Here is a 22,781-nt window from a genome sequence, read left to right as displayed (position 1 = left end):
TTTCTCTTTCCATATTCTTTTGTCTCTTTGCATGCTTTCAATTTTTTTTTCCAGATTAATTTCATCACTTGGTGTCGGTAACAAGTTAAGCAGCAGCCTGAAGAAAGCCTGCTTACTTTTAGATGGACAAAAGCTGACGATGTTAATTATCACAATTAACTAGACAAAAGATTTGCTGGTTGAGTAGGGAATCTAGCTAGCTCTGCTCCCCCATCTATAAACACGTTGAGCATGCATACTTGTATATTTCATATAATTACTTCATTCATGTTTGTTTTTTGGTTTTTTATTTTTCTTATTTTTCAACAATATATTTGACAGAATTCAAGCTGCAGAATGAGAGTGGCGTGCCAGTTTTAACTCTGGGTAGGTTAAAACTATATGATCAGATTCAGAAATGGCGGCTGGTTAATTATATATAAGCATGAATATAATTCATGCATATTATAATTAATTAAGTTGGGATGATGAAGAGTAACAGGACGTGAATATGTGCATAGTTCTCCTTCATGCAATGTATGATGGATCCACTTTAATTAGAATAAGATAAAATCCATTAATTAAATTAAGAATAGTCTCGGTCAAATTAATTAAACTGTAAATGAAAAATGGCCGGACAGGGCAGGGCCTACAGATCTAACATCACTACTTCATCGCATCTTTCTGATTTCGCTGGGAGCAATGTGACGAACCCTAAACAGTGGTTATTACCTAAATAGAGAGATTAATTTATCTTGACCATTAATCATGATTGCATAATCAAGAAGAAAATAATTGTATGAATGCTTTAGATACTCAAAGGTTGAAGAATTAAAATATTAATTAGTTGAAAAATAATCACTGATAGTGTTCATCAGAGAGTTTGATAAATTTAAATAAGAGCAGTAAGAAATTTTAAGGCAAATCTAAGGAATCAAATTGACTTAAAAAAAAATGAAATGCTGGAATTTAGATTTTGAGTAAATTATGTTTTAAGAGTGATAAAATTATTTTTTTCATTAAGGTCTTTGTCAAATATATATGAAAATAAAATAAGAGTATATATTTGATACATATAATTTTCCAGAAAAACAAACGTACGTAGGCTAAATATTTATGAGTGATCATAATTAGGTAAAATGAAAGTATAGGGCCTCATTTAATTATTAAAGCCCATTTGTATTTATCAAATCACTCCCCAATATTTAGTTTTTGCTAAATCACACCTCTCGTGTTCAAAGCCAAATCTAGTTGCGTGAGATATCGAAACCTAATCACATGTTTTATTGAAAGGGACTCAAAGAAAAAACATTAAATTTGTGAAAACGAATTATGTCACAAACTGTAAATCAGATTGTAAATTACTAATTAATTCTTAAAATATATATGATCGAGAGAGGCTGCACATTTTCTTTGTGTCAATTTATGCCATACAAGATTAGCATGGTCAAACACGTAATGCCACAAGCATATTTATCAATGAGCTTTAGAATTGAAGAAACTTAAAAAAAAATTAAGTTTGTACAAAAATCATATTGTAAACCAACTAGCAAGGTTGAATAAATTAATTTAATTAAGATATAAACAAAGAATTTGTCGCAAAAATACATAAATACACAATAGATTAATTTATTTATATATTCTAACTATTTTGAAATTAGTATTGGCTGTTAGTCTTTTAACTAAGGCGTTGCGTGAGGTCAACGAGAGCCGTCGAAGCCAACGGGCGCAAGCTTTCGTGTTAAATCATTCGCCTTTTCTATGGTTTATGGCTCTCCCTTTCTTCCTTTGGCTCGCTGCTGACGACTCCGACGACGACTCCTACCGCTCCTCACAGCGACCCACCACCGATCACTTCTCACTCCAAACGCGCAGCTTCCATCTCCGCGGTTCGATTTCCCATGCCGCCCCCTCTGTGGATTTCTTGATGCCTCTGGAAAGGGCTCTCGTTCGATCGGTGAGAGAATTTTTTTTTTCCGTTATTTTTCTCGGAGCGGATTTAATTATAATCGTTGAATTCTCTGCTTAATTCTCCAGTTATCCGGATCCAAGTCGTGGATTTCTCTATTAAAATTCGGATTTTAAATCTCGTGCTTCGTTAAGGTGTTGAAAGGAGCAGATTTGGGGATTCGGCGAGGAGACCGGTCGGGTGGCATCTTTTTAGGCGTTGCACTTGTAAACGATTGGATTTGGGGGTTTGAGATGCAAGTTGTTGATATTTTGGGCGAAGTTTGAGATTTTGGGAGTGGGAGTTGTCCCAGATCTGAAGGGCCGGGACTGAGCTGTGAGAAATTTCATGGATAAGATTTGCTGCTTTGTAAGTTCTCTATTTGTGGAGAATTATGATATTGTTTGTTCGCATTTTAGTTCCTTATTTCTTCATCTGATGATTTGTTCTACTGCAAGAGTAGTGAAGTTCATCATAATTAGGCATCTGATACAGCTTGTTTGCTTGACCGTACTTCTTTGATGCCTTGAACAGAGAGAATGCTTATATTTTAGTCTCTTGTTGCTTCTCTTCATTCTCATTTGAGTAGAGACACTGTAATATTTAGAAGTTTGATCGATGTAGCTTTATCATTATTTCTATATTATATTGCAAGAAAAAGATGGCTTATCCCGTATATGTTTATTTGGCTGGCACAAATGGGCATCCAGCTTGCAGGTCCGTCATTAACTGTTGGTAAAGGTAAGAACTCAAAAGGTCAAACCAGGATTAGCTATGGTTTTAGTCTGCTAAAAGGATCAGCGGATCATCCTATAGAGGATTATCATGTGGCCAAATTCATATTTACGAGAGATCAGGAACTGGGTCTATTTGCTGTCTTTGACGGGCATTTAGGAGATACTGTTCCAGCCCACTTACAGAAGCATTTATTTGCTAATATTTTGGAGGAGGTAATTTCCATTTTTCCTGTGCTGAATTGTTAAGAATTCTTGGATGCAGATGGTGGAGTGATGTTATGTGTGTTTGTTCCTTTGCAGGAAGAATTTTGGACCCATCCTGAGACAGCCATCAGAAGGGCCTATGAAAAGACTGACCTTGAGATACTTTCTCATAGTCGTGATTTGGGGAGAGGAGGATCCACTGCAGTCACTGCAATCCTTGTAAATGGCACCAAATTATGGGTAGCCAATGTGGGTGATTCGCGAGCTGTTCTTGCAAAGCGCGGAAAGGTTATCCAAATGTCAACAGATCATGAGCCAAATTCTGAACGAGAGAGTATTGAAACAAAGGGTGGTTTTGTTACTAACATGCCAGGTTAGACATCTTTTGAAGGACTTGTTTAGTAATACCTCATGGGTAGCAATATTTTAAAAATAACAAATGGATTTGCATGTATTCCCTCATTCAAAATAAAGTGAAGGGTGCATTTGTTCAAATTCATTTTCCTTGCTTAAGATGTTTACTATTGTCCGGACTTGTTGAAGGTTTTCACCAACTTACTGAAGCATTTAGTGAAGGTCTAAAAGATTCTCAAACATTCTACTGGATTTTTTTTTCAACTCCTGGTTATTCTTAACTTTATATTTGTTATTTCTCAGTTTTTTAAAAAAAAATTTATGTACATGTATGTGTATTGACTTCTGAGTTCTGATGAACTTCAAAAACTTGTTGGAACAATGCTCTATGCTATCTTACTGCTTTCAGCTTTAATCCGTTTACCCTTATTACTTGTAAGCAAAAAGGTATTAACAGGTGTCTAGGGGAGTAAATCACGGACGGCCATTTTGGCCTTTTTCTCATCATGGCTAGCGCAGGGGAGGGATCGAACCCATCGCCTCATTGTAAGCAACTGCCCTGCGCTAACCATGTGAGCAAGCCCGTGAGGGCGTTTACCCTTATTACTTTCTATTAATTAGGATATTCCTAGTTGATTCTTACGTTTATGAAATAAAATAAGAAAAAAAGGCAACATTGTACTCGTTACGCTACTGAGATGCATAGAATCCACAATGAATTATATGATGACTTGTGATCTGTGAAGACAACTGTTTTCTAACTTTCTTTGGAAGCACTCAAAAATAAACTAGTGTTGCATATCAACATTGAATTTCTCTTGAACTCTTGTGTAATACATTCATACAACGCATACTCTGTAGATATTAAGAGACATGGGATTGTCCACAATATTCCCCTCAAGTAGATAAACCATTTGAATTATCATTGACTCAACCAACATAGCCCATTGGCCCATGTGTGACTAAAGTAGGTGTCTTTAATTCGGCATTCTTCCTAGATGAGAGATCCCAACAATTTAATAAGTCCAAACACTGACCTAACAATAATATAAGCTTCATTAGCTGCAACTCTTGGTTGGAACTATTAACTTTGTAAGGCTGAACCACCATCCAAATTTTTAAGGCTCAAACTAACAGTAAACAGTCATATAAGCTTATAGACCTTCGTTAGCCTACCACCCTGAATTTGAAACTAAAGTAGTATGTTAAAACTTAATCTTCAAGGAGCAATGTTAGAATCATCATGCTCTAGATATTTGTAGGTTAAATCATGAGGAACCGTCCAAGATGTAGTATGGCAACACACTTTGTTCAAGAGGAAAAGTGTCTCAGATTTATGCTTTAAATATTTGTTGCTTAAAGCATGAGGAACCTCTTAACCTTTTGACTCGTGAGGTCTCTTTTATGCACAATTTTTGAAGCAGTATCGCCTTCTATCTTTTTCTCAACATTGAAAGTGACTTAGCCCAATTAAAAATGGCTCTGCAGATTTTATTTTTCTGTCGGCGGCATCTCATTTCTAATATTTGAAAAGTTGGTATATTTATATTTTACAATAAATTGGTGAAAAATGTGGTTGACACATTTCATAGGCATAGCTTGCTCACAAAAGAGACCTTTCTTCATTGTTAATGTCCTTTCTTGACGACTAATAACAACTTTATTATTATCATTATTAGATGATTAACTAGATTGCTGCTATGAATTTTCAGGAGACTGTGCCAGAGTTAACGGGCAATTAGCCGTTTCACGGGCTTTTGGGGACAAGAACCTCAAAACACTTATAAGTTCAAATCCTGATGTGCAAGTTCAAGATACAAACTCTGAAACAGAGCTGCTCATCGTTGCTAGTGATGGCCTCTGGAAGGTTGTTTAATATTCTTCGAGCACCTGTAATCATATTTGTTTACTACATATGATGCAACTTTACTCTTGTAGATTTTAACCAGGTTATGAGCAATGAAGAGGCTGTTGATCTCGCCAGAAAAATTAAGAATCCACTAGCAGCAGCTAGGCGGTTGACTTTGGAAGCCTTCAACAGAGGAAGTAAAGATGACATATCATGCATTGTTGTTCGATTCAAATGTTAGGCTTCACTCAAACATGGAAGAAGATGGTTATATAGTGGTTGAATTTGTTTTTAAAAAAATGTATAACTACTAGCCAATAAGGTCCGAGTTTCCTAAGACCCAGCTGCTCGTTGTGAAAGTTGTATACCCGTATATGCTCTTGACCATATATTGCTGTATAAATGTTGGTTTTCTGTAAATTTCTGATACAAATCAAGAACTCCCTGTAAGTGAACTCCCGTTGGTAAATCCTTTGCTTTCAGATGGTCAAGAAAATAGTCATAGGTGACTGCAAATGCTTGGAAATATGTAAGAGATAGGCCACTTGTTTTCTTATGGTTTCTGCAACTGAAATTAAGAAAAATAGTACAATAAGGGAGAATTCTCTCCAACTAACCACCATACATCAAATTAATCAAGGGTTGTACAGGCGATCGCCGCACCTGCACTTCCACCCCAACGGCTTGTAATTGGAGTACTTGTCGATGGGCAACGAACAGCCATCCCTCGGCCGTGACCCGGACGGCAGCGCCGGGTCCTGCACCGCTGTGCATGGGGTGCACTGGTTGCACCGGTTGAGGCAGTTGGGCGGCGCCGACCCCAGCCGGGCCTTGTCTTGATCCACCAGCACTCCCTGCTGCCAATGACATGAATCCAACGGTAGCAAGCACAGAAGAAGACCCGGGGGGCAACAAGTAATGGAGCCAGATGTGTACCTGGGAAGAGGAAATCAGTAGCGACTCATCGAGCGAGGAGGCCGGCCAGAGAAGCACAAGAAGAAGAATTAGGAAGCCATGTCTGGGAAGTGAACTTGTCATGGAGTGAAGAGGGAGGGGCTCAGTTACTTCATGGTCTTCTTACTCTGTCTTTTTGTAAATGCCAAGGAGAAAGGGAAGGAGAGAGTATAGTCCAAAGAGCACAGCGTAGGAATGGCAACAAATGGGATGTTTCCACATCAATAGAGGTACATGCAGGTGACAGATGTCTGGCTAGATCATCAGTTCAGGGATTGTGGAAGGACACCAACCCTTGCATCGACTTCGGAATTGGAGTTTGACCGAGTAAATGAGGCCACCTGACATCGTCCTCCAGGATTAAAACCACATTTTAACATCGTCTTTTTCAGAAATGAACATACACAAACACAGTGATTGGTTGAACTTCCTCACCATATCCCATAACTGATTGCTATGGTTGATCACAAGCTTATTTTGAGTCAATTCTTACAGTTGAACTCGGTGGTTGGTTAATATGTCCGTACAGTACGCCAGGGGCCTACTGTAGCCAGCAATCGCCTTTTGGATGTCTTGGAGAATGCAATTGATTTCTATGATACTGAACTTGCATAGTTCAGGAAATGTCATGTGTATTTGAATCTGTACGACGTGTTCCATAAAGTAGCACTTGTGAATTCAACAGGAGTAATTGTATATTTGATCGTGGGTTTAAGTTCGAAAGATAGAAAATATTTTATTAATAGCCAACAAAAAAGAATTAAACAATCTTTGATATAGCTAGCAGCATGTACAGCAATGGCGAATAGAAATTAGGAAACAGAATCTAGACGAGAGTGGAGCAAGTGGAAGTGGCAGGGTCAAACAGAGCAGGCAGCAGGTGTTTTCTGCCGCCGACCCCGTTCGCGTTGTAGCTGGCCCCGGTGGAGGGGTCTACCTTTAGGTCGCCGGCGTAGCCCGGGTAGGATCCCGTCGCGTACACACCGGTGCACGCCGTGGCCGCCTCCAGCGGCGCTGATTTCGGCCCTTGATAGAAGCCGTCTCCGAACGGGTTCGTGACGGCGCCGGCCAACATGCTCGCCAGGTTGATCACCATGCCGTCGGCCCCGACGTCGCCGTTGGGCGCCACAAGGGGCGGCGTCTGAGGGCCGTAGAGGGGCTGGTGGAAGGGCCAGGTGCACTGGTCCGGGCACTGCTTCGCCGCGTTCCCCACCCAGATGTAGGCCGTGCCGGACTTCTTGTTCGACCAGTGCGAGCCACACCGGCTCATGCAAAATCCCTCGACGGCCACGTCCTCGGCCGTGAAAACCACCGCGATGCCGCCCTTCTTCGGACCGGCCTTGGCCGCCAGCTCCGACACCTGAGACATTTTCAGCGACTTGCCCAGCGAGCATTCCTCGTCCGACACTTGGCTGGCGACCACGATGCTGGTCTTCTTCTTGTTCCCGGCTTTGGACAGGTAGAATCGGTCGATGGTGCCCCACCATTGGGGCACGGAAGGGGCCAATGGCTGTGTCCGGGAGGTGGGCGTGAGGGAGAGGAGGAAGTCTGAGATGATGGCCTTCTGCGAAGGGCTAAAAGCGCCGTACCACATGACGGAAATAGAGATGTCGCCATGGAGCACAGCCCCATTGTGGTACGTGAGGAGCTCCTCTGGCTGCTGAACTAAGCTCGTTAGCCTTCTTGCTCCCACGCTCGCGTGAGCTAAGCTCGCAAGAACAAGTAGTGCGATGATTGAAGAAAAAGAAGCCATTAATTAAGAGTACAAGGCTAGAATGGGACGATGAAGCTTGAATCGGAGATGGGTGGAGGATCGAAACGGAGGCAGGGGACTAAAAATAGGCGGTCTGTCGAGAGAACAGAGCAGGAAGGAAGCTTCGAGTTGGCTTCCTGGGACATGATGCCGCGTAGTTGCTTAATATGGGGGAATTAATTTAAATTGGCCGGTGAGTGGGAGAGGCAGCGACTAATTAATTATCACGATTGGGTTAGGATATGGATGCATTAGTTATTCTAAGAATGAGTTATTTAAATTGACAAATCTTAAAGTAATTTAACTTTATTAGAAATACTCAAAATTAAATAAATATATTAAATTGACTAAATAAAATTACCAGCTGGCTAAGAAACCATAGGCGGCGATGATTCCCATGCAAATGCAGATTTTTTATGAATAATTAATTATATGCATGCATCTCGTCCCAACTTGGTTATCAAAATATCAGTTATTTTTCCTGATTTATAAAATATTATTGAAATTATAGAAAGATGAGGGCACATTCAAACTGTTTCAGCCCTTTCACGTTATTATTTTTAAGCTTTTAGTTTTTTTTCCAAAGAAACAAATTGATAGGATCTGGACTCAGTTAACTAACATAGTAGATCTTGCAATGGTTTATTCATTCCCAAGTCAATGCCCAACGCTCGTGGACCAAACTAACAGGGGATTGTGGGTTGGGAGACTCATGAACTGTCATGAATTGGAACAAAGGTCATTGGAAGACATGGTGCAAGCTTCATAGGCTGGGAGACTTTAACTAGCTAGCTAGAAGGCTCTTCGGTGGCGACAGCTTTGTTGTGGAATCTCTTTACTCCATCGACAGCTTTTACAGCGGATTATAACAATAGTGATCCTATTGGTCAACAGATGGAGTCTTATCTGTTCACAGTTGTCGCTGTGAACCGTCACGGAAACACAGTCCATTCAAGCCTGTAGCTGTTTCCAATTTCTAGGATGTTTAATACATGAAATGCATCCTCACATATTCATACAGCTCATATACAACAAATTGCGCGCCGGGATGATTTATGTATACAAGAGAGTGGGCCATTTTTATGGTCAGGTTATACACTAGCTAAAACTGTTAATTAAATAATGATACTAATATTCCTATTATTACTATCAACGAGATAGGAATACTAATTTCATATGGAATAATATGAAAAATATCAAATTTCGATCCCCTTGCTCTCATGATCTTGACAATGCAATTTGAAATAAATTTCTAATCAGAACCTAATTAAGGTTGAACAGGTAGGGTGACATGGATGATGAGGTTGGACTTTTATATAGATAAGCTTTGTGGAGACATTAAACTAGTCATTTAAGCACAGGAAGGTGAGGCGAACCGACCTCAACTCCACTCCACTATGAATTATATGATTCATGGAATAAAGAGGAAGGAACAAGTTGGGCGGTGCCATGCACTTTGACCAAGATCACGTTGGCAAAAGCGACCGTGGTTTACGATCCGTAGCTGGAATTTGTCTCCTTGCCCATCAACTACTCGACGTAAACACCAGTGGGTGCATACTTGTCTCGTTCTTTAATTGATTGAGTGATTGGAATGGATTAGCAGACGTGAGGGGAGCCTTAAGGCAAACTCGTGAAAGGGAATCTCTGCACAGCTGCACTGCACACGTGCCTTCCTCGACCTTATCTTCTCCACTCTTAATTTTTTGTTTAAAGATAATGTATGGGTATGTAATCTAAGAAAAGATTTCATGGGATCCTTCTAAGGAGACCATATCGAGTGTTAAATTCTGTTTCATTGCACACGCTCCCCTTAGAATGCACTTCTCTGCACTAAATTCTCGATCCTGTTAAACAAGATTTAAGGCGTGGTGTTAACGTGAATTCATGCATTTTGAACTGGAGTGTAGTGAAGCTGCCATGCCACCCACGTTGAGAGCATTGGAATGGGGAAGAGCGGACCTGCAGCATAGTCCATGGAATGCCGACATTGCGCGTTCAAAAGCTGTCCATCAACCATGATTTTAATGCTTCCTGTTATTATATAATTTCTGCTCTGTTTCCGATGTTAATTAATTATAATATATATTCACGAGAATAATGGATCGCTGACTCTGCATTTTGGAAAATTTGGCGTGCGTGTCACTTTATTCACGCGCAAATGTGCATGGCTTGTGGAGGAGAGCTCGTAGGAAACGTTCCGCTCGCACATGAAAATCTCAGCCGCCCACCATAAATCGGCGGCGGAATCTGCGTGATCGGCCTCCTCTATTGAAGCCTGTCTTTTTAGACCACCTCAATATTTTAAACACGCGAGTGTTTCCAGCAGAGAGTAGGCTGGAACAGTTGACGCGATGATACATTCGACGTGTCCCCTGGTGTTCATTCTAATAGTTATGTAGCAGGAAAATGAGATGAAGCTTCGTGCTCGTTGACCTATAAATGCTCCTCTCCTTCGCCCTTTCACTGGGCACCAAAACTCAAGTTTCCGACTCTTCAACCCTCAAATGGCTTCTCTGCAAGTTCCTAAAACAACCGTAGCGCTACTTGTCCTTGTGAGCTTAGCTCAGGTGAGCCTGGGAGCGAGAAGGCTATCGAGCTTAGTTCAGCAGCCAGCGGAGCTCCTCACGTACCACAATGGAGCTGTGCTCCATGGCGCCATCCCTATTTCCGTGATGTGGTACGGGGCTTTTACCCCTTCCCAGAAGGCCATCATCTCAGACTTCCTCCTCTCCCTCACGCTCACCTCCCAGACCCAGCCATTAGCCCCTTCCGTGCACCAATGGTGGGGCACCATCGACCAACTCTACCTGTCCAAAGCCGGTAACATAAAGAGGACCAGCATCGTGGTCGCCAGCCAAGTGTCGGACGAGGAATGCTCGCTGGGCAAGTCGCTGAAAATGTCTCAGGTGTCGGAGCTGGCGGCCAAGGCCGGTCCGAAGAAGGGAGGCATCGCGGTGGTTTTCACGGCCGAGGACGTGGCCGTCGAGGGCTTTTGCATGAACCGGTGCGCCTCGCACTGGTCAAACCGGAAGTCCGGCACGGCCTACATCTGGGTGGGGAACGCAGCGAAGCACTGCCCGGGCCAGTGCGCCTGGCCCTTCCACCAGCCCCTTTATGGCCCACAGATGCCGCCCTTGGTCGCCCCCAACGGCGACGTCGGGGCCGACGGCATGGTGATCAACCTGGCGAGCATGTTGGCCGGCGCCGTCACGAACCCGTTCGGAGACGGCTTCTACCAGGGGCCGAAATCGGCGCCGCTGGAGGCGGCCACGGCGTGCCCTGGGGTGTATGCGAAAGGGTCCTATCCGGGCTATCCCGGCGACTTGAGTGTGGAACCCTCCACCGGGGCCAGCTACAACGCGAATGGGGTCGACGGTAGGAAATACCTGCTTCCTGCGCTTTTTGACCCGTCCACCTCCACTTGCTCCACTCTGGTTTAAGCCTGTGTATAAATTTATGGCCTTGTAAATTATTTTTTTAATTAATTAAAAATATCTGTGACAAAATATCTGCACTTAATCTTAACATACAAACTTGTTAAGATTATTCCTGGGTATTTCATGAATAATCTTGCTATTAAATTTGTCCAAGTTTCATTTATCAACTTATTTTCTATAATTTTTATAAATTTATAGAGAAATATGTTACACAAGGACATAAAGCTAATGAGTAATTGAATAACAGGCAAAACTCTGGGCTTGCATACTGAACGTGTCGTCGTGAGCTCGTGCATTATGGCCCAATTGAGTCACTCATGGGCCTGCTTGTACAAGAGTTGCTGCCTGTCTGGCCGCAAAGTTTCTCTCTTCTATGCATCTGTTCTTTTTCTAAAGCTGGCTGGTGTAAATTTAATGAAGGCGGAGTAATGTAAATACTCCACTGTTTTTAATTTTTCAAAATGTTCAAACACAGCCTCTAATGACTCTTGCCTTGCAAATTCAACAGTGTGGACCTCATTAATTACTAATGGGGGACGAGGGCATGCATGAAGTAGCTGCTTTATCTGCCAATCTAGGGAAGCGAAGAAGATATAAATGGGCGCCGTAGCATTCAAATTACTGACTCGTTCATGGAAAGAAGTACACTTTGTATAACTAGTTATAAAGGAATTGTATATCTCATTGAGCTTCTTTCTCCTCGTCATAAATTTGTCATTGCAGATAAGTTCAGGCTCACGTTCCGTCTTTCAATACAATTCATTAAGATTGGTGCGCTCAGCTCACCTGGCCATCGCTGCCGAAATAGGTTTTTGAGTTTCAATGCCATTTGATTTGTCAAGATCAATATTAAAGCTGCTACAGCTCTTGAAGACGCAGGCCATTCATTAATTAATGATTAATGTTTTTCTGAGTTCCATTTTTTTTTCTCACTTGGCCAATGATCATCAATGGTCTATTAGTTTTATATATTTTACATGTTCTTTTCCTTCCGAGACCGAGAGTATTGTCTTTGCTCGTAGTTATTCAATTACACGACGACAGGATTCATCAAAGTACTGAAGAAAATTGACAAGCTGTTGGCATGAGTACGTAGTTATTTAGTCGGTGGACGACAAGGCGAATGGCAAGATTCATTATGAACTGTTCAAAATTAATTATTTGATTGGATTGTACAGTACTTCTAGTGATCAATGTTGGACAAGTTGCCGTAGGGAAATGAATATTTATAGTGATCTTACTGGAGAACTGGAGCGGCTTAGTTAACTCGTGATTAAGTTGTCTCAGCTTAGAACGTGGAGATGAATAGTGAACGTTGTCCCTTGTCTTCAAAGCCCGATGGATTTGCATCGAGATGGTTCTTAGCTTTTGGCAGTGTATATATTCAAACGAAGATGGCCAACGTATAATGTCTTGGGTAGAAATGAAAGTATCAAATTGCAGTTTTAGGGTTTAGGCATGAGAGGGTGTGTTTAAGCTAGCAGGCTTCTTCAGTTGTCCTTATATAAAATAAGTCTGATATTCATATTAAATGATACTTTAAACTTAAACTTTTATAAAAACTCAATCAATCGATTTCAACAAGAACAACAGTGTTGGATCAATATTTGGACTTCAAACTAATTTCTAGAAGAGAAACTAAATGAGCACTTGATGGAGAAGACAGGAAATTTCCATTCCTTGCCAAGATGCATCACACTCACACAGCTGATTCTCTCAGCCATACTGACATAGTTCTTAAGTTCTGACTTTATTCATGCAATAAACTGGAGAAGGTTAGCCATCCTTTCGTATGGGGGAGAATTTCAAACATGAATAGAAACTGCACTTGATGAAGCCCAAAGATCAAGGGTTGCAATTTCAAAGGCAAATATAAGGAAGCTTTCTTTCCATTATAGATTGGGGAACTACCGTATCTGAAAATAATTTGAAAAATGGTCGATCCTTAACAACTCTGTGATATGGATTAGCTTCATGGAATAGCTGGCCTAGTAGCTTAGAATTTCTATAGCGAAAGAGATCTCCAAAGCTGGTCTGGGTATACTCCAACCTCGATCCAAAAGGGAATGACTAATGAAAGAATACCTTGAAGAATTCTTTATGGCAGACTGACCATGAGTATATTAGCAACTTTGTTATATTATTGTCCATGAGACCCTCGGAGGAAGAAGTCCACTTCCATAGACGATTTTGTTAAACTTCAAAATTTTACACAAACTAACTATAAATTCATGCATAGATAGAAAATATCCCTCTTTTATATGATTATAGTTGAAGGGGACTCTTTTAAAAAGATTCAATGCCGTTAGAGAGAGAGAGAGACAAAAAAAAATCATGAAGTTACCATACTTTTAGCCTCTCCCAAACTCACCCTTGCCTTACAAAAACTTCATCTAGAAGGAATTAAATAAGAGAGAATCTCTCTTCATGCATATCTTCACTAGATACATATCTGGGAAAATAATATAAATCAACCATGAAACCTTGAGACTTTCAATGTAGAACTAAAATCTCATTCACAATGAAGTTCTCTTTCATTCATTCTACCTCTCTTTACATTCACATTTCTAACAATTTTCCACATGAATAGAAACAAGGTATATGATAGTATTCAGTAGTTGAGTCCAATATAAGATAAGTAGATTTTACGCTTTAAACCATCCTTTTGAACACTCCATTATGAAGACATATTTGCTTACTAGTTGATAGTAGATATGATGTTCTTAAACTATTTTTACTGTCTGTGTAAGTATTGACATATCTCACCTAGGACTCTCCTTGATACAAGTCACTTCTCATGAGTGTGTTCATTCACTTGATAAATTTTATTTTAATTGATCCAACATTTAACGTGCGCAGGTCATCTCACATACGAGTCAACACGTGAGAAAGAGTTTTTTCCCATGTATATATTCACAATAAACATACTGTGTGTAACAATATAAATACGAGACTAAAGTCCAATTCATAATAAAATCTTCTTTCATTCATTTCACCTCTATTTCTATTCACATTTTTAACAGCAAGTTGCTTTCTTCCTCTTCTAAGATTATACGGTCGTCGATTACGAAAGGAAGAAGAGTGCTTGAGATGACGGCAAATATGACATTTTCGTCTAGACTTTTTAAAAAATCATCATTTTGATTTAGTTTTGAGCTATTGCATTTCGGGCCAAAAATCATTTCACAAAAACGGCTTGAAATTGTATTTAATTTCTGCTATTTAATTATTTTTGCGAAATCCATCCTCTTTCATGCAGTGCAGATCCTTACATTTGATGATCTCTATCAATGATTCAATCTTAATAAATTTTGGGGTCGACTCTGCCTTAAATCCTGTACCTTTTTTGGAATCGATTTCCTTCCATATAAAGGCTCCAGCATCAGAATTGATTATTCAATTTTAAGAGAGGAAAAAAATGCACCTATAATTTCCACAGTTGACGTCTGTATCATGGGTTTCGTGCTTTCTACGCAATTAATTTTCTTCCACGCAAATAAAAGCTTTGACGTCTGGATCGATTGTTCAATGTTTTTTTAGTTTTTTCAAAATACACTGATACGCTTCATATATAAAAATATATATTGCAAAATTGATTTTCTTCCACGCAACTAGAAGCTCTAATATACGAATTGATAATTATTTAGTTTTAAGAAAAAAAATACACTGATAAATTCTAAAATCTATTCGCTTTAACTTTCCTATCTTTTTGCAAAATCTGGTTATTCAATTTCAAGAAAGAGCAAAAAAAAAAACTAATAAATTCTAACAGGATGGTGTAAGAAGTTTTCGTAGTTAATCCTATTCAAGTATCTATTTTTAATTATGATGTAATATATTTTTTAATTATGATGTGTTTTCTCCCCTGTAATATTGAAGTCACTTTGCCGACTTTTGGCTTTGCCAGTTTTCTGCACTTCCTCTCTGCGTTCTTGGGTTCAGTGTGAGCTTCTTCCCTGGCTGGTCTCACCTTCTCTCTCCGCGGGTGTTTTCCCTCTCTTCTCTACTCTCATTTTTGTTCGCAGCATCTGATTTCGTCGAAAAATTCTTCTTTTCTTGCGTGGTTAATGTTTGGTACCGTCCGTCCTCTGTAACGCGATTTCCAGTGTTTCTTTCTTTTTGCCATGATAAATATGGTTCCGCGAGGGTTTCTCTTCTCTTGAATGGCTGCAATGCTCAAGATGGTATCTTTTTTTCATGATTGGTAAGCCGGCAGGTTCTTCGCTTGAGTCGGAAGCAGCAATCGTACTTGGCCTTGATTTCCCCATTTCTTTCTCAATTAGACAAATGAAAATGATTAAAGATGCAATCTTTTGGCGTTCCCTCTTTTTGGCTGGCGATCTCTTTCGGTCTGGTTTGGGTAACCGAAGATTGAACGCTCATCAAGCAAAGCTCGATTTCTGCCCCATTTTCGTTTCTTGTTTGCATTTGTTGTTCATCGTGGATCAAAATATCGTCTTGTTGCTTGCTTGTCTGGCTGTTGCAGGCATTTCCCAAAATTGGGGTTGCGTGTTCCATTAGCACGTTTCTTTAATGTAGGAGCTTTCCTTCTAAAATACGTTGGGAACGATCAGTTCTTCGCGCATTCTAGGGCAGAATCTCTTCATTTTGCGTCTTAGATCCCTTCTGCAAGCCATTCTCCTATTTTGTTGTTAACATTGAAACTTAATATATTTAACTTTGAGGTGCTCAATTCGACACAAGCTCTTTGCTTTCCCCTTAGTTTGCTCCTTTTCCCGCCGTCAGTAGGGCAGTTCTATTCCATTACGGAGGTGTTAGGGTTCCTTTCCAATGTCTCTGGATCTGTTAGTTGATTTCTTCATTTGTCTTATTTGTTTATAATTTTCCTGGATTTTGTTTCTGGCTCCTAATTTCTTGTGAATCTACCTTCACCTCATTTGCAAACTCTCGCACTCTTATGCCAAAGTCTGATTTTGCTGCTTTAAATCGTGATTTTTCATTTCACCGGTTGATATGGTTGCTCGAACAGGAATGTAGGTTGATTCCTCCCCGCGCCGACGACATGGCTGAAGGGAGTGATGCGAGGGCATGGGAGGAGCTCATCCCCGATGCCCTGGCCCTCATCTTCCGCAACCTCCCTCTCCAAGAGATCCTCACCGTCATTCCTAGGGTCTGCAAATCTTGGTCGCGGGTAGTGTTGGGCCCCTACTGCTGGCAGGAAATCGACATCGACGAGTGGAGCCAGCACTGCAAACCAGAGCAACTCGATAAAATGCTTCACATGCTCATAGATCGCAGCTGTGGCTCCTTCCGCAGGCTCAGTGTTTCCGGCCTCCATACAGAATCCATGTTCACCTTAATCGCAGACCAGTATGTAGATCTCATCTCATCCGAGTTGGTTAATACCCTTGAATTTTATAGCTTTCAAGCATTTTTTATCCATCAACATTCGCTTGGCTCGCATTGTGGTTGTCAAAAGTTCGGTTCTAGGTTTAATGCATCTGCTTAATGCATGGAGATAGCTTGGTGAAATGATGACTTAATTAGTATGTCTATCACTATCACAATCACTCTCAATTATATAAACCGTTGATGAACAAATGCACATGAATACGACGCCATTACTGTTGATCTCAAGTTCGTACTACAAAATGACAAAAGTTCGCATGAAGTAGTGCTTTATCTGGAGTATTCTCTGTATCATCATGCAGAGTAACAGGGAGAGGAAGTGTTGGTAACAGTTTCCAGTGACAATAGTGATTTTGCCATTGAGTTTCTGGTCGCTTTCTTTTTGAAATTTCATAGTTTTTTTTAAATGAAGGTCGATTTTAGATTTGTCTTTGCCATCTACATCATGGTAACTTCCTATATGAGTAACAACTAGAGTTGCAAAGGATAATCCTCTTTATATGCTTCCCTCATACTGATTTTTTTCTTTTAGTTTGTTGAAAAATTCCTCTCACCAATTACCACACTGTAACTTACAAATTAGATGACATCTCTCTGGCGCATTTGTTCTTTGTTTGTTTGGAGGATAACACATGCATTCCTTGTTAGTCGGTCAATTTGAGTTTAGGTGAGAACTAAGTCCTCCAAAAGATTTGGGTGAACTTTTGTTTTGATGACTGATCGTCATTATTTCTGTTCTTCTATCCGTCTAGTGCTGGTTCCCTTCAGAGATTGGAGCTTCCAAGAAGTGAAATGAATGATGCCATTGCCGAGCTTGTTGCACCAAGATTGTGCAATTTGACTTACTTGGATGTCAGCTACTGCTCAAAGCTAGGTGCCTGTGCGATTGAAGCATTTGGTAAACATTGTAGATCCTTAGTTGTCCTTCGCCGGACGATGCATCCATTGGAGGTTGACAGAAATTACAACTGCCAAGAAGAAGAGGCATATGCCATTGCCAAAACAATGACCAAGTTGCGCCACTTGGAAATGTCCTACCAACCCTTGACGACACAAGCCGTCCTAGAAATCCTCTCAAAGTGCAGGGATCTTGAGTACTTGGACCTAAGAGGTTGTTGGGATGTGAAACTAGATGAGAAGTACCTCAAGGAGAGGCATTCCGGTCTCAAGGTGCTGGGACCAAACATTGTCGACCATTATGAGCAAAATTTTTGGTCTGACTGTGCAGACTCCTACTCAGATTCTTCTGTATACTCATGGGAGTTTATGGATGGCGATGAAGATGGCTACGAGGAGGAGGCTTTTGATGATGACGTCGTTTGGGAGGATGAGAATGGAATTGAATTGGACGGGTTTCAAGTGAGATTCTATGGAGGTGGCTTTAGCGGCGTGGCCACTGGGTTCGATTGGCCTCCATCTCCATAAGCATCATCGTCCATGCTTCTGAGAATCACTTAGTATCATTGCTGCAATGCTTGGGTTTTTCTTGGTCATCAAAGTCCGTCAGATAATGTAACGAAAAAGTTTAAATCCATTGTAACTTTGTTTTGGGTGTTGAATGGGATGCATACCGAGGCTGAGGTAGCTTTTGTTGTTTAATATGTGAATGTAGAATCTCTTATTTTAACTCTGCAATCTGATAAAGAGTTTGTCGTACTGACACGCATGATTCTGGTTCAAATAGCCTGAAACACCTGTATCTAGGAACAACTTGGCTCTTCTCCATTGCCCAACCTTCTGAAAGTATCCACAAAGTTGCATCATTAGTCGGCATCTCGATTGAGCCGCTTGATTAAAGAATCCTTGTCTATGTTACTAGTCGCCTCTGTTTTTTCTCTTATTATTATTATCAGCCACCTCCTTGCCCTAGCTTTCAGTTCGCTTTCTTTTGCTACAGTCTATTTTATAGCACGAGCATCTAAATGGCAAGGGAATCCTCTGTGGTAAACTGCAGCAGGATAAAAGTGAAGCTGGCAGATGGTGAGATTTGTGTGGCCCAAACGTATGATCCTCTAAACTAGAAAGATAGGTGTAGATCAGACCAGCGGCTGTAGTTTCTTACAAGAAAAGTGAAAGTGCCGCCGATGCATGTCGTCCTTCGCACTGCATGCTTCTACTGTTTGAATTATTGCTGCACTCGTACGAGACTTCCGTGGTGGGATCGCCGTCTGGTATAGTCTCGCATTTATCGAATCACTTTATACATGTATCCACATACTTATTTTTGTGTTAAAAATTTCTTTTAAAACAATATTTCATTCATAGTTTATTCTTGAAAAATCATCATCATCCTCCTCCTGAAGCAGATTTATCAAAATTGCACCGTACTCTTAATTTTTCTGCCAAAAATAATACTGTTTAGTCTTTGTTAGTATTTGGGAATTAGGGATTGATGCGTCTTGTTCACCAGATAGGACATGACTTGGGTGGGCCCCGCTCATAGGCAGATAGCAGAGGAATCGTACTGGGTGAGCTTAGCGGGTGTTCGTCACGGGGTAGAAATATCCTGTGGGATCTATCGTATTCTTCTCTATTGGATCGTAATAAACTCAGTTATGTTTCAGAAGTATCCATCGTACTCAAGTGTTAAATGAGGTGGACTAACATAGCGCACTGTATACGTCAAAGAAACGAATAACCGGTGATTTACGAGACATTTATATTGAGCCTTTTCAAATCATAATTTATTGCTTATTTAATTTTATTTGGTGAGAGTACCAAGTCAGATGTTGCCGAAGAGGACCACACTAATGGGACTATAAAAGTGCAAGCTTAGAGATTTCAAATGGATCCAAAATCGGGCGAGCAATGGCTTAATTTGAGCCGCTTTGCGTTCCCTCAAAATAACTGCTCTTGCTGATAAACTTATCCAAATGTGGCTCATTATCAACGAATAACAACTCATGGATAATTACAGTCTTCAACCTAAAAAAAGAAACAAGTTGCTGCCGCAAAATCTACGCTCAATCCTATGTTGGATTCTTGCTCTTTGGCTACAAAAGTTTATTCCTGCTCCTTCAGGCAAGAATTAAATTGGCCGAATTGAATTTGTTAAAGGTCCAACGAGGCGATCAATCATTGCAAAGCAAATCCAGGAGAGAGGATGCTCTGCTTTTCTTTTTTCAATCTGAATTTGTCAGCTGATCCAACTAATATCCTTGCCCGAGTTTGTCTTAAACACACTGCATAAGCTCTGGAGATGGGAGTATCAATGCAATTAATACGAAACCTCGTCTTTGCATCCAACCTAACTTGGTAGAATGGCAGTGTTGGTGTGTGATTTCAGCAACCTTTTGGGAGTAGCAACCACTATAATTGAAGGCTTGAATGCTCCAATTAGTCATTTTTTATTAGTAGAACTTGATTGGCTATTTATTTTAAATGTAATATTAGTTTAACAACGACAATATCGATCTCAATTTCTAGAATAAACGAATAATAATGGGACGATATCAACAATTTTTATAGCATGGTCGGCAGGCACAGGACAAATCCAAAGCAAATCAAAGACAAATAGGAAAATGGTCTTTCATGTACATCAATGTTTCATTCCTCATCCTCTGTACGAGTGAAAGAAAGAAACAGAAACACATACACCCTTTCGGGGTACAACGCGCAACGATCGAGTAGAAAAAGCTCCAGAGATAAATTCGAAACAAATGCACACTGAAGGAATCAATCAAAGAAACAAAGAACGAGTGTTGAGTAGTTCCATTTGTTAGTTAATTAAGCAAACAAGATCCACTTGGCTGAATGCTTCTCTTTGAAGGTCTGTGGATGCATCAAACTAGCTCCGTCACGGCCCTCCTCCTTGTTCGACCACTCATCACCTTCCACCAACCCTTCTCTTTCTTCCTCGTTTTCTTGATTTCCTCCTTTTCCGTCCCTTTCTCTTCTTCCTCCTCCTCCTTCCCTCCGCCGGCGGAGAGGAAAACCAAGAACCGGTTCTCGGTCAGGCCGCCCGGCGCCGCGCTAATCTCTTTCTGGAGAAGAAGGGAGGTCATGGCAGTACTCTTCAGGCCATTGCGGTGCAGGGGGGAGGAATCCTCCGAGGAAGAGGCATCCGAGTCGTCGTCGGAGGAACCAGGCGAGGAGGAGGAGGCGGAGGAGGAGAGGTAGGCGGTGGCAGATGAGTAGTGGTGATCGGAAAGGTGGGAGAGGCACTCCCGGAGGCAGTAGGGGCAGACTCCGGTGGCCTGCCGGTGCCTCGGGTGGCGCCGGCACCGTCCTCCCTCCTCCACACTCGTCGACGGCCACCCCATCAATCAATCAATTAATCAGTCCCCTCTTCTAACATCAGATGCTGCTACAACTGAGCAGAGGGAAGTTATAACATAAAGGGAAAGAAGAAGGCGCGAAAGTGCCTTGGATCGATCAAAATAGTTTCGCGGACACTTCGGAGATGAGAACAACGTTGACTCGTCCAAATCCTTGTTGGTTGGACTTGGACTCGGCGCCCACGTCAGGGCGACGAATTCCAAGTCAAGTCAGATGGAGCGCTCCGGTTGTATCAATCGCAAAACACCTTCCTTGTCGACAATTAACATGCAGATTACGATCGTTTTTTGTTTGCTGTTTGACCCACCGATTACACGTTTAAAATAAAAGTTAAAAAAAAACAATATTGAAGAAAAATTAATTAATCATTCACAAGGACGGCACACGAAACCAACGATAGAACAGGTGGTTGGGTGGGCTGAGCATATTTGGAATTGTTTAGTAATTGGCCGGCGGAGTGGCGCGAAAGCGGAAGCTATTTTCTCACGCCTCAAAAGTTGTGCACGTGGCCCCGTCTTCGTCCTCGTTCGGAGTCGCAGCTCCACCTCGTAATTCCTTTTTGCGGCACGTTCCATGTCCCTTCACGTGCCACTGGCCCCGCCTCCCAGCGGATCCCCATCATTGCCTGGCGAGCATGGAAATAAATTGTTAGATTTTTGTACGGCGAAGGATTTACTTGGATACGCCGACTTTACAGCAGAGACACACGTTGACGTTTGGATCTGAATTTGTTGGATAATCACGAAAGGATGGGTATCAACACCCGTTAGCTTGTGATGATTGTACAAAGACGAAGTTAATTCTGAATATTTATGTACATCATTCATTGATCGAGTAGCTTGTTTGGATTTTCCGAATGACGTGCACAATCCAATCAGCATCTTTATAGCAAAATAATGTTCTTTCAATTACTATCGACTGCACATATTTAGTTCTAATCAATTATAAGCTCTGATCATTCAAATTTATTCATCATCCAATTGATCTTCTCGAACTAATAGCATCATGAAAACCCGACTGATATCAATGCTTATAGATACAAGAAAAATGATCATATCGAAATTAAACAACTTAAGTTGCACAGACCGGAACAAGTCTCAGGAATGGAAGAAGGTGATCATCTGAGATTGAGATTGGATATTCTTCGCTTTTTGCAGGCGGACGACTGCATTGCTCGATCGGTCAGCTACCGATACTGATCTGAAGATCCTGAGATGCGAATTCGGGGATCAGGAAGAATTCGTGAAGGAAGGTTAGTTTGACAATGGATGGCGACTCCATTTTTATTGCTTCAGTTCGACGGAAGATCACAGCCGACACGCAAATTCGTACGGCGCAGTACGGATTCGACGGGCATTTCCGTTGACCAAATCTGTGATGAACTCCAATCAAGGGAGTTGCTGCTCCAATTGGCAATTGACGTGATGTAATTGCCAAAGGGATCTGCAAAGTGCTTGGTTAAATTGACAAACTACTTTTTTTGGTCAATCTTTTTGGTTCGGAAACTTGATCTTGCTGACTTTTCTTTCGATTGAAAATAACTCCCGAGCGTTTCAGAATTCAAAGAGAAGAGGATGTCTATGAACTAATTACGGGGTTGACAATTTGGCATCCAGAGTGATTTGGTTTCACAAAATCAACCCTCACTTGTCTTCACTTGTACTATTTCTTTATCATAGAAGACCAAATCTGATCAGATAAATTCACTACGAAAATTGAGATGCATAATTGCCTTTTATTTCATTAAAACAACTTTCACATAGTTTTTTTTTTCCTAAAAAAATAATCATGATATTGAGCTGGCCGATTCACTCACGAAAGATTTGATTGCGCAACGACGTACGGTACTTCGAATCACTTGCTGCGCTTTTCCCGTTGGCTTAACTCACAATTAAAAGACAACTTGGCATCGTCC

The 22,781-nt window shown here is 41.0% G+C and overlaps 5 protein-coding genes and 1 pseudogene across 9 annotated transcripts; 3 read left to right on the top strand and 3 right to left on the bottom strand.

Annotated features, from left to right (window-relative positions):
- The first annotated feature begins 1,718 nt into the window (after window positions 1-1,718).
- Window positions 1,719-5,521, top strand: LOC141835673 (putative protein phosphatase 2C 41). Of its 3 annotated transcripts, none has more exons than XM_074723059.1 (5): window positions 1,719-1,936; window positions 2,638-2,877; window positions 2,965-3,241; window positions 4,935-5,089; window positions 5,172-5,521. In XM_074723059.1, exons 1-5 carry the CDS (start codon window positions 1,748-1,750, stop codon window positions 5,310-5,312), a joined length of 1,002 nt encoding a protein of 333 aa, XP_074579160.1. In that variant the 5' UTR covers window positions 1,719-1,747; the 3' UTR covers window positions 5,313-5,521. The 3 variants fall into 3 exon arrangements, with proteins under 3 accessions (XP_074579160.1, XP_074579146.1, XP_074579153.1); XM_074723045.1 differs by lacking the exon at window positions 1,719-1,936 and adding an exon at window positions 2,060-2,296; XM_074723052.1 differs by lacking the exon at window positions 1,719-1,936 and adding an exon at window positions 2,060-2,296 and having other exon boundaries at window positions 5,161-5,521.
- A 185-nt stretch (window positions 5,522-5,706) lies between these two features.
- Window positions 5,707-6,109, bottom strand: LOC141824415 (EPIDERMAL PATTERNING FACTOR-like protein 1). The gene is made up of 2 exons (XM_074711702.1): window positions 6,008-6,109; window positions 5,707-5,925 (listed from the first exon to the last, which is right to left on the bottom strand). The coding sequence occupies exons 1-2, from the start codon at window positions 6,107-6,109 to the stop codon at window positions 5,707-5,709; spliced, it is 321 nt and encodes a 106-aa protein (XP_074567803.1).
- Window positions 6,110-6,746: 637 nt separating this feature from the next.
- Window positions 6,747-7,883, bottom strand: LOC141833088 (protein PHOSPHATE-INDUCED 1-like). Its single transcript, XM_074720487.1, has one exon. The coding sequence runs from the start codon at window positions 7,776-7,778 to the stop codon at window positions 6,852-6,854; it is 927 nt and encodes a 308-aa protein (XP_074576588.1). The 5' UTR covers window positions 7,779-7,883; the 3' UTR covers window positions 6,747-6,851.
- A 2,380-nt stretch (window positions 7,884-10,263) lies between these two features.
- Window positions 10,264-11,307, top strand: LOC141834148 (protein PHOSPHATE-INDUCED 1-like). The gene has a single exon (XM_074721605.1). The coding sequence runs from the start codon at window positions 10,286-10,288 to the stop codon at window positions 11,219-11,221; it is 936 nt and encodes a 311-aa protein (XP_074577706.1). The 5' UTR covers window positions 10,264-10,285; the 3' UTR covers window positions 11,222-11,307.
- Window positions 11,308-15,100: 3,793 nt separating this feature from the next.
- Window positions 15,101-18,187, top strand: LOC141836063 (F-box protein FBW2-like). 3 transcript variants are annotated; one of them, XM_074723472.1, is made up of 3 exons: window positions 15,101-15,161; window positions 16,209-16,549; window positions 17,341-18,187. In XM_074723472.1, the coding sequence occupies exons 2-3, from the start codon at window positions 16,242-16,244 to the stop codon at window positions 18,011-18,013; spliced, it is 981 nt and encodes a 326-aa protein (XP_074579573.1). In that variant the 5' UTR covers window positions 15,101-15,161; window positions 16,209-16,241; the 3' UTR covers window positions 18,014-18,187. The 3 variants fall into 3 exon arrangements, with proteins under 3 accessions (XP_074579573.1, XP_074579588.1, XP_074579580.1); XM_074723487.1 differs by lacking the exon at window positions 15,101-15,161 and adding an exon at window positions 15,185-15,203; XM_074723479.1 differs by lacking the exon at window positions 15,101-15,161 and adding an exon at window positions 15,230-15,422.
- A 1,913-nt stretch (window positions 18,188-20,100) lies between these two features.
- LOC141812832 (uncharacterized) lies at window positions 20,101-20,871 on the bottom strand (annotated as a pseudogene).
- Window positions 20,872-22,781: the final 1,910 nt, after the last annotated feature.

Source organism: Curcuma longa, chromosome 1 (assembly GCF_044706935.1).
Source record: "Curcuma longa cultivar G26 ecotype Majalengka, Jawa Barat chromosome 1, ITB_CL_G26_1.1, whole genome shotgun sequence".
Taxonomy (NCBI): Eukaryota; Viridiplantae; Streptophyta; class Magnoliopsida; order Zingiberales; family Zingiberaceae; genus Curcuma; species Curcuma longa.
This window is presented reverse-complemented; position numbering and strand designations above follow the sequence as displayed.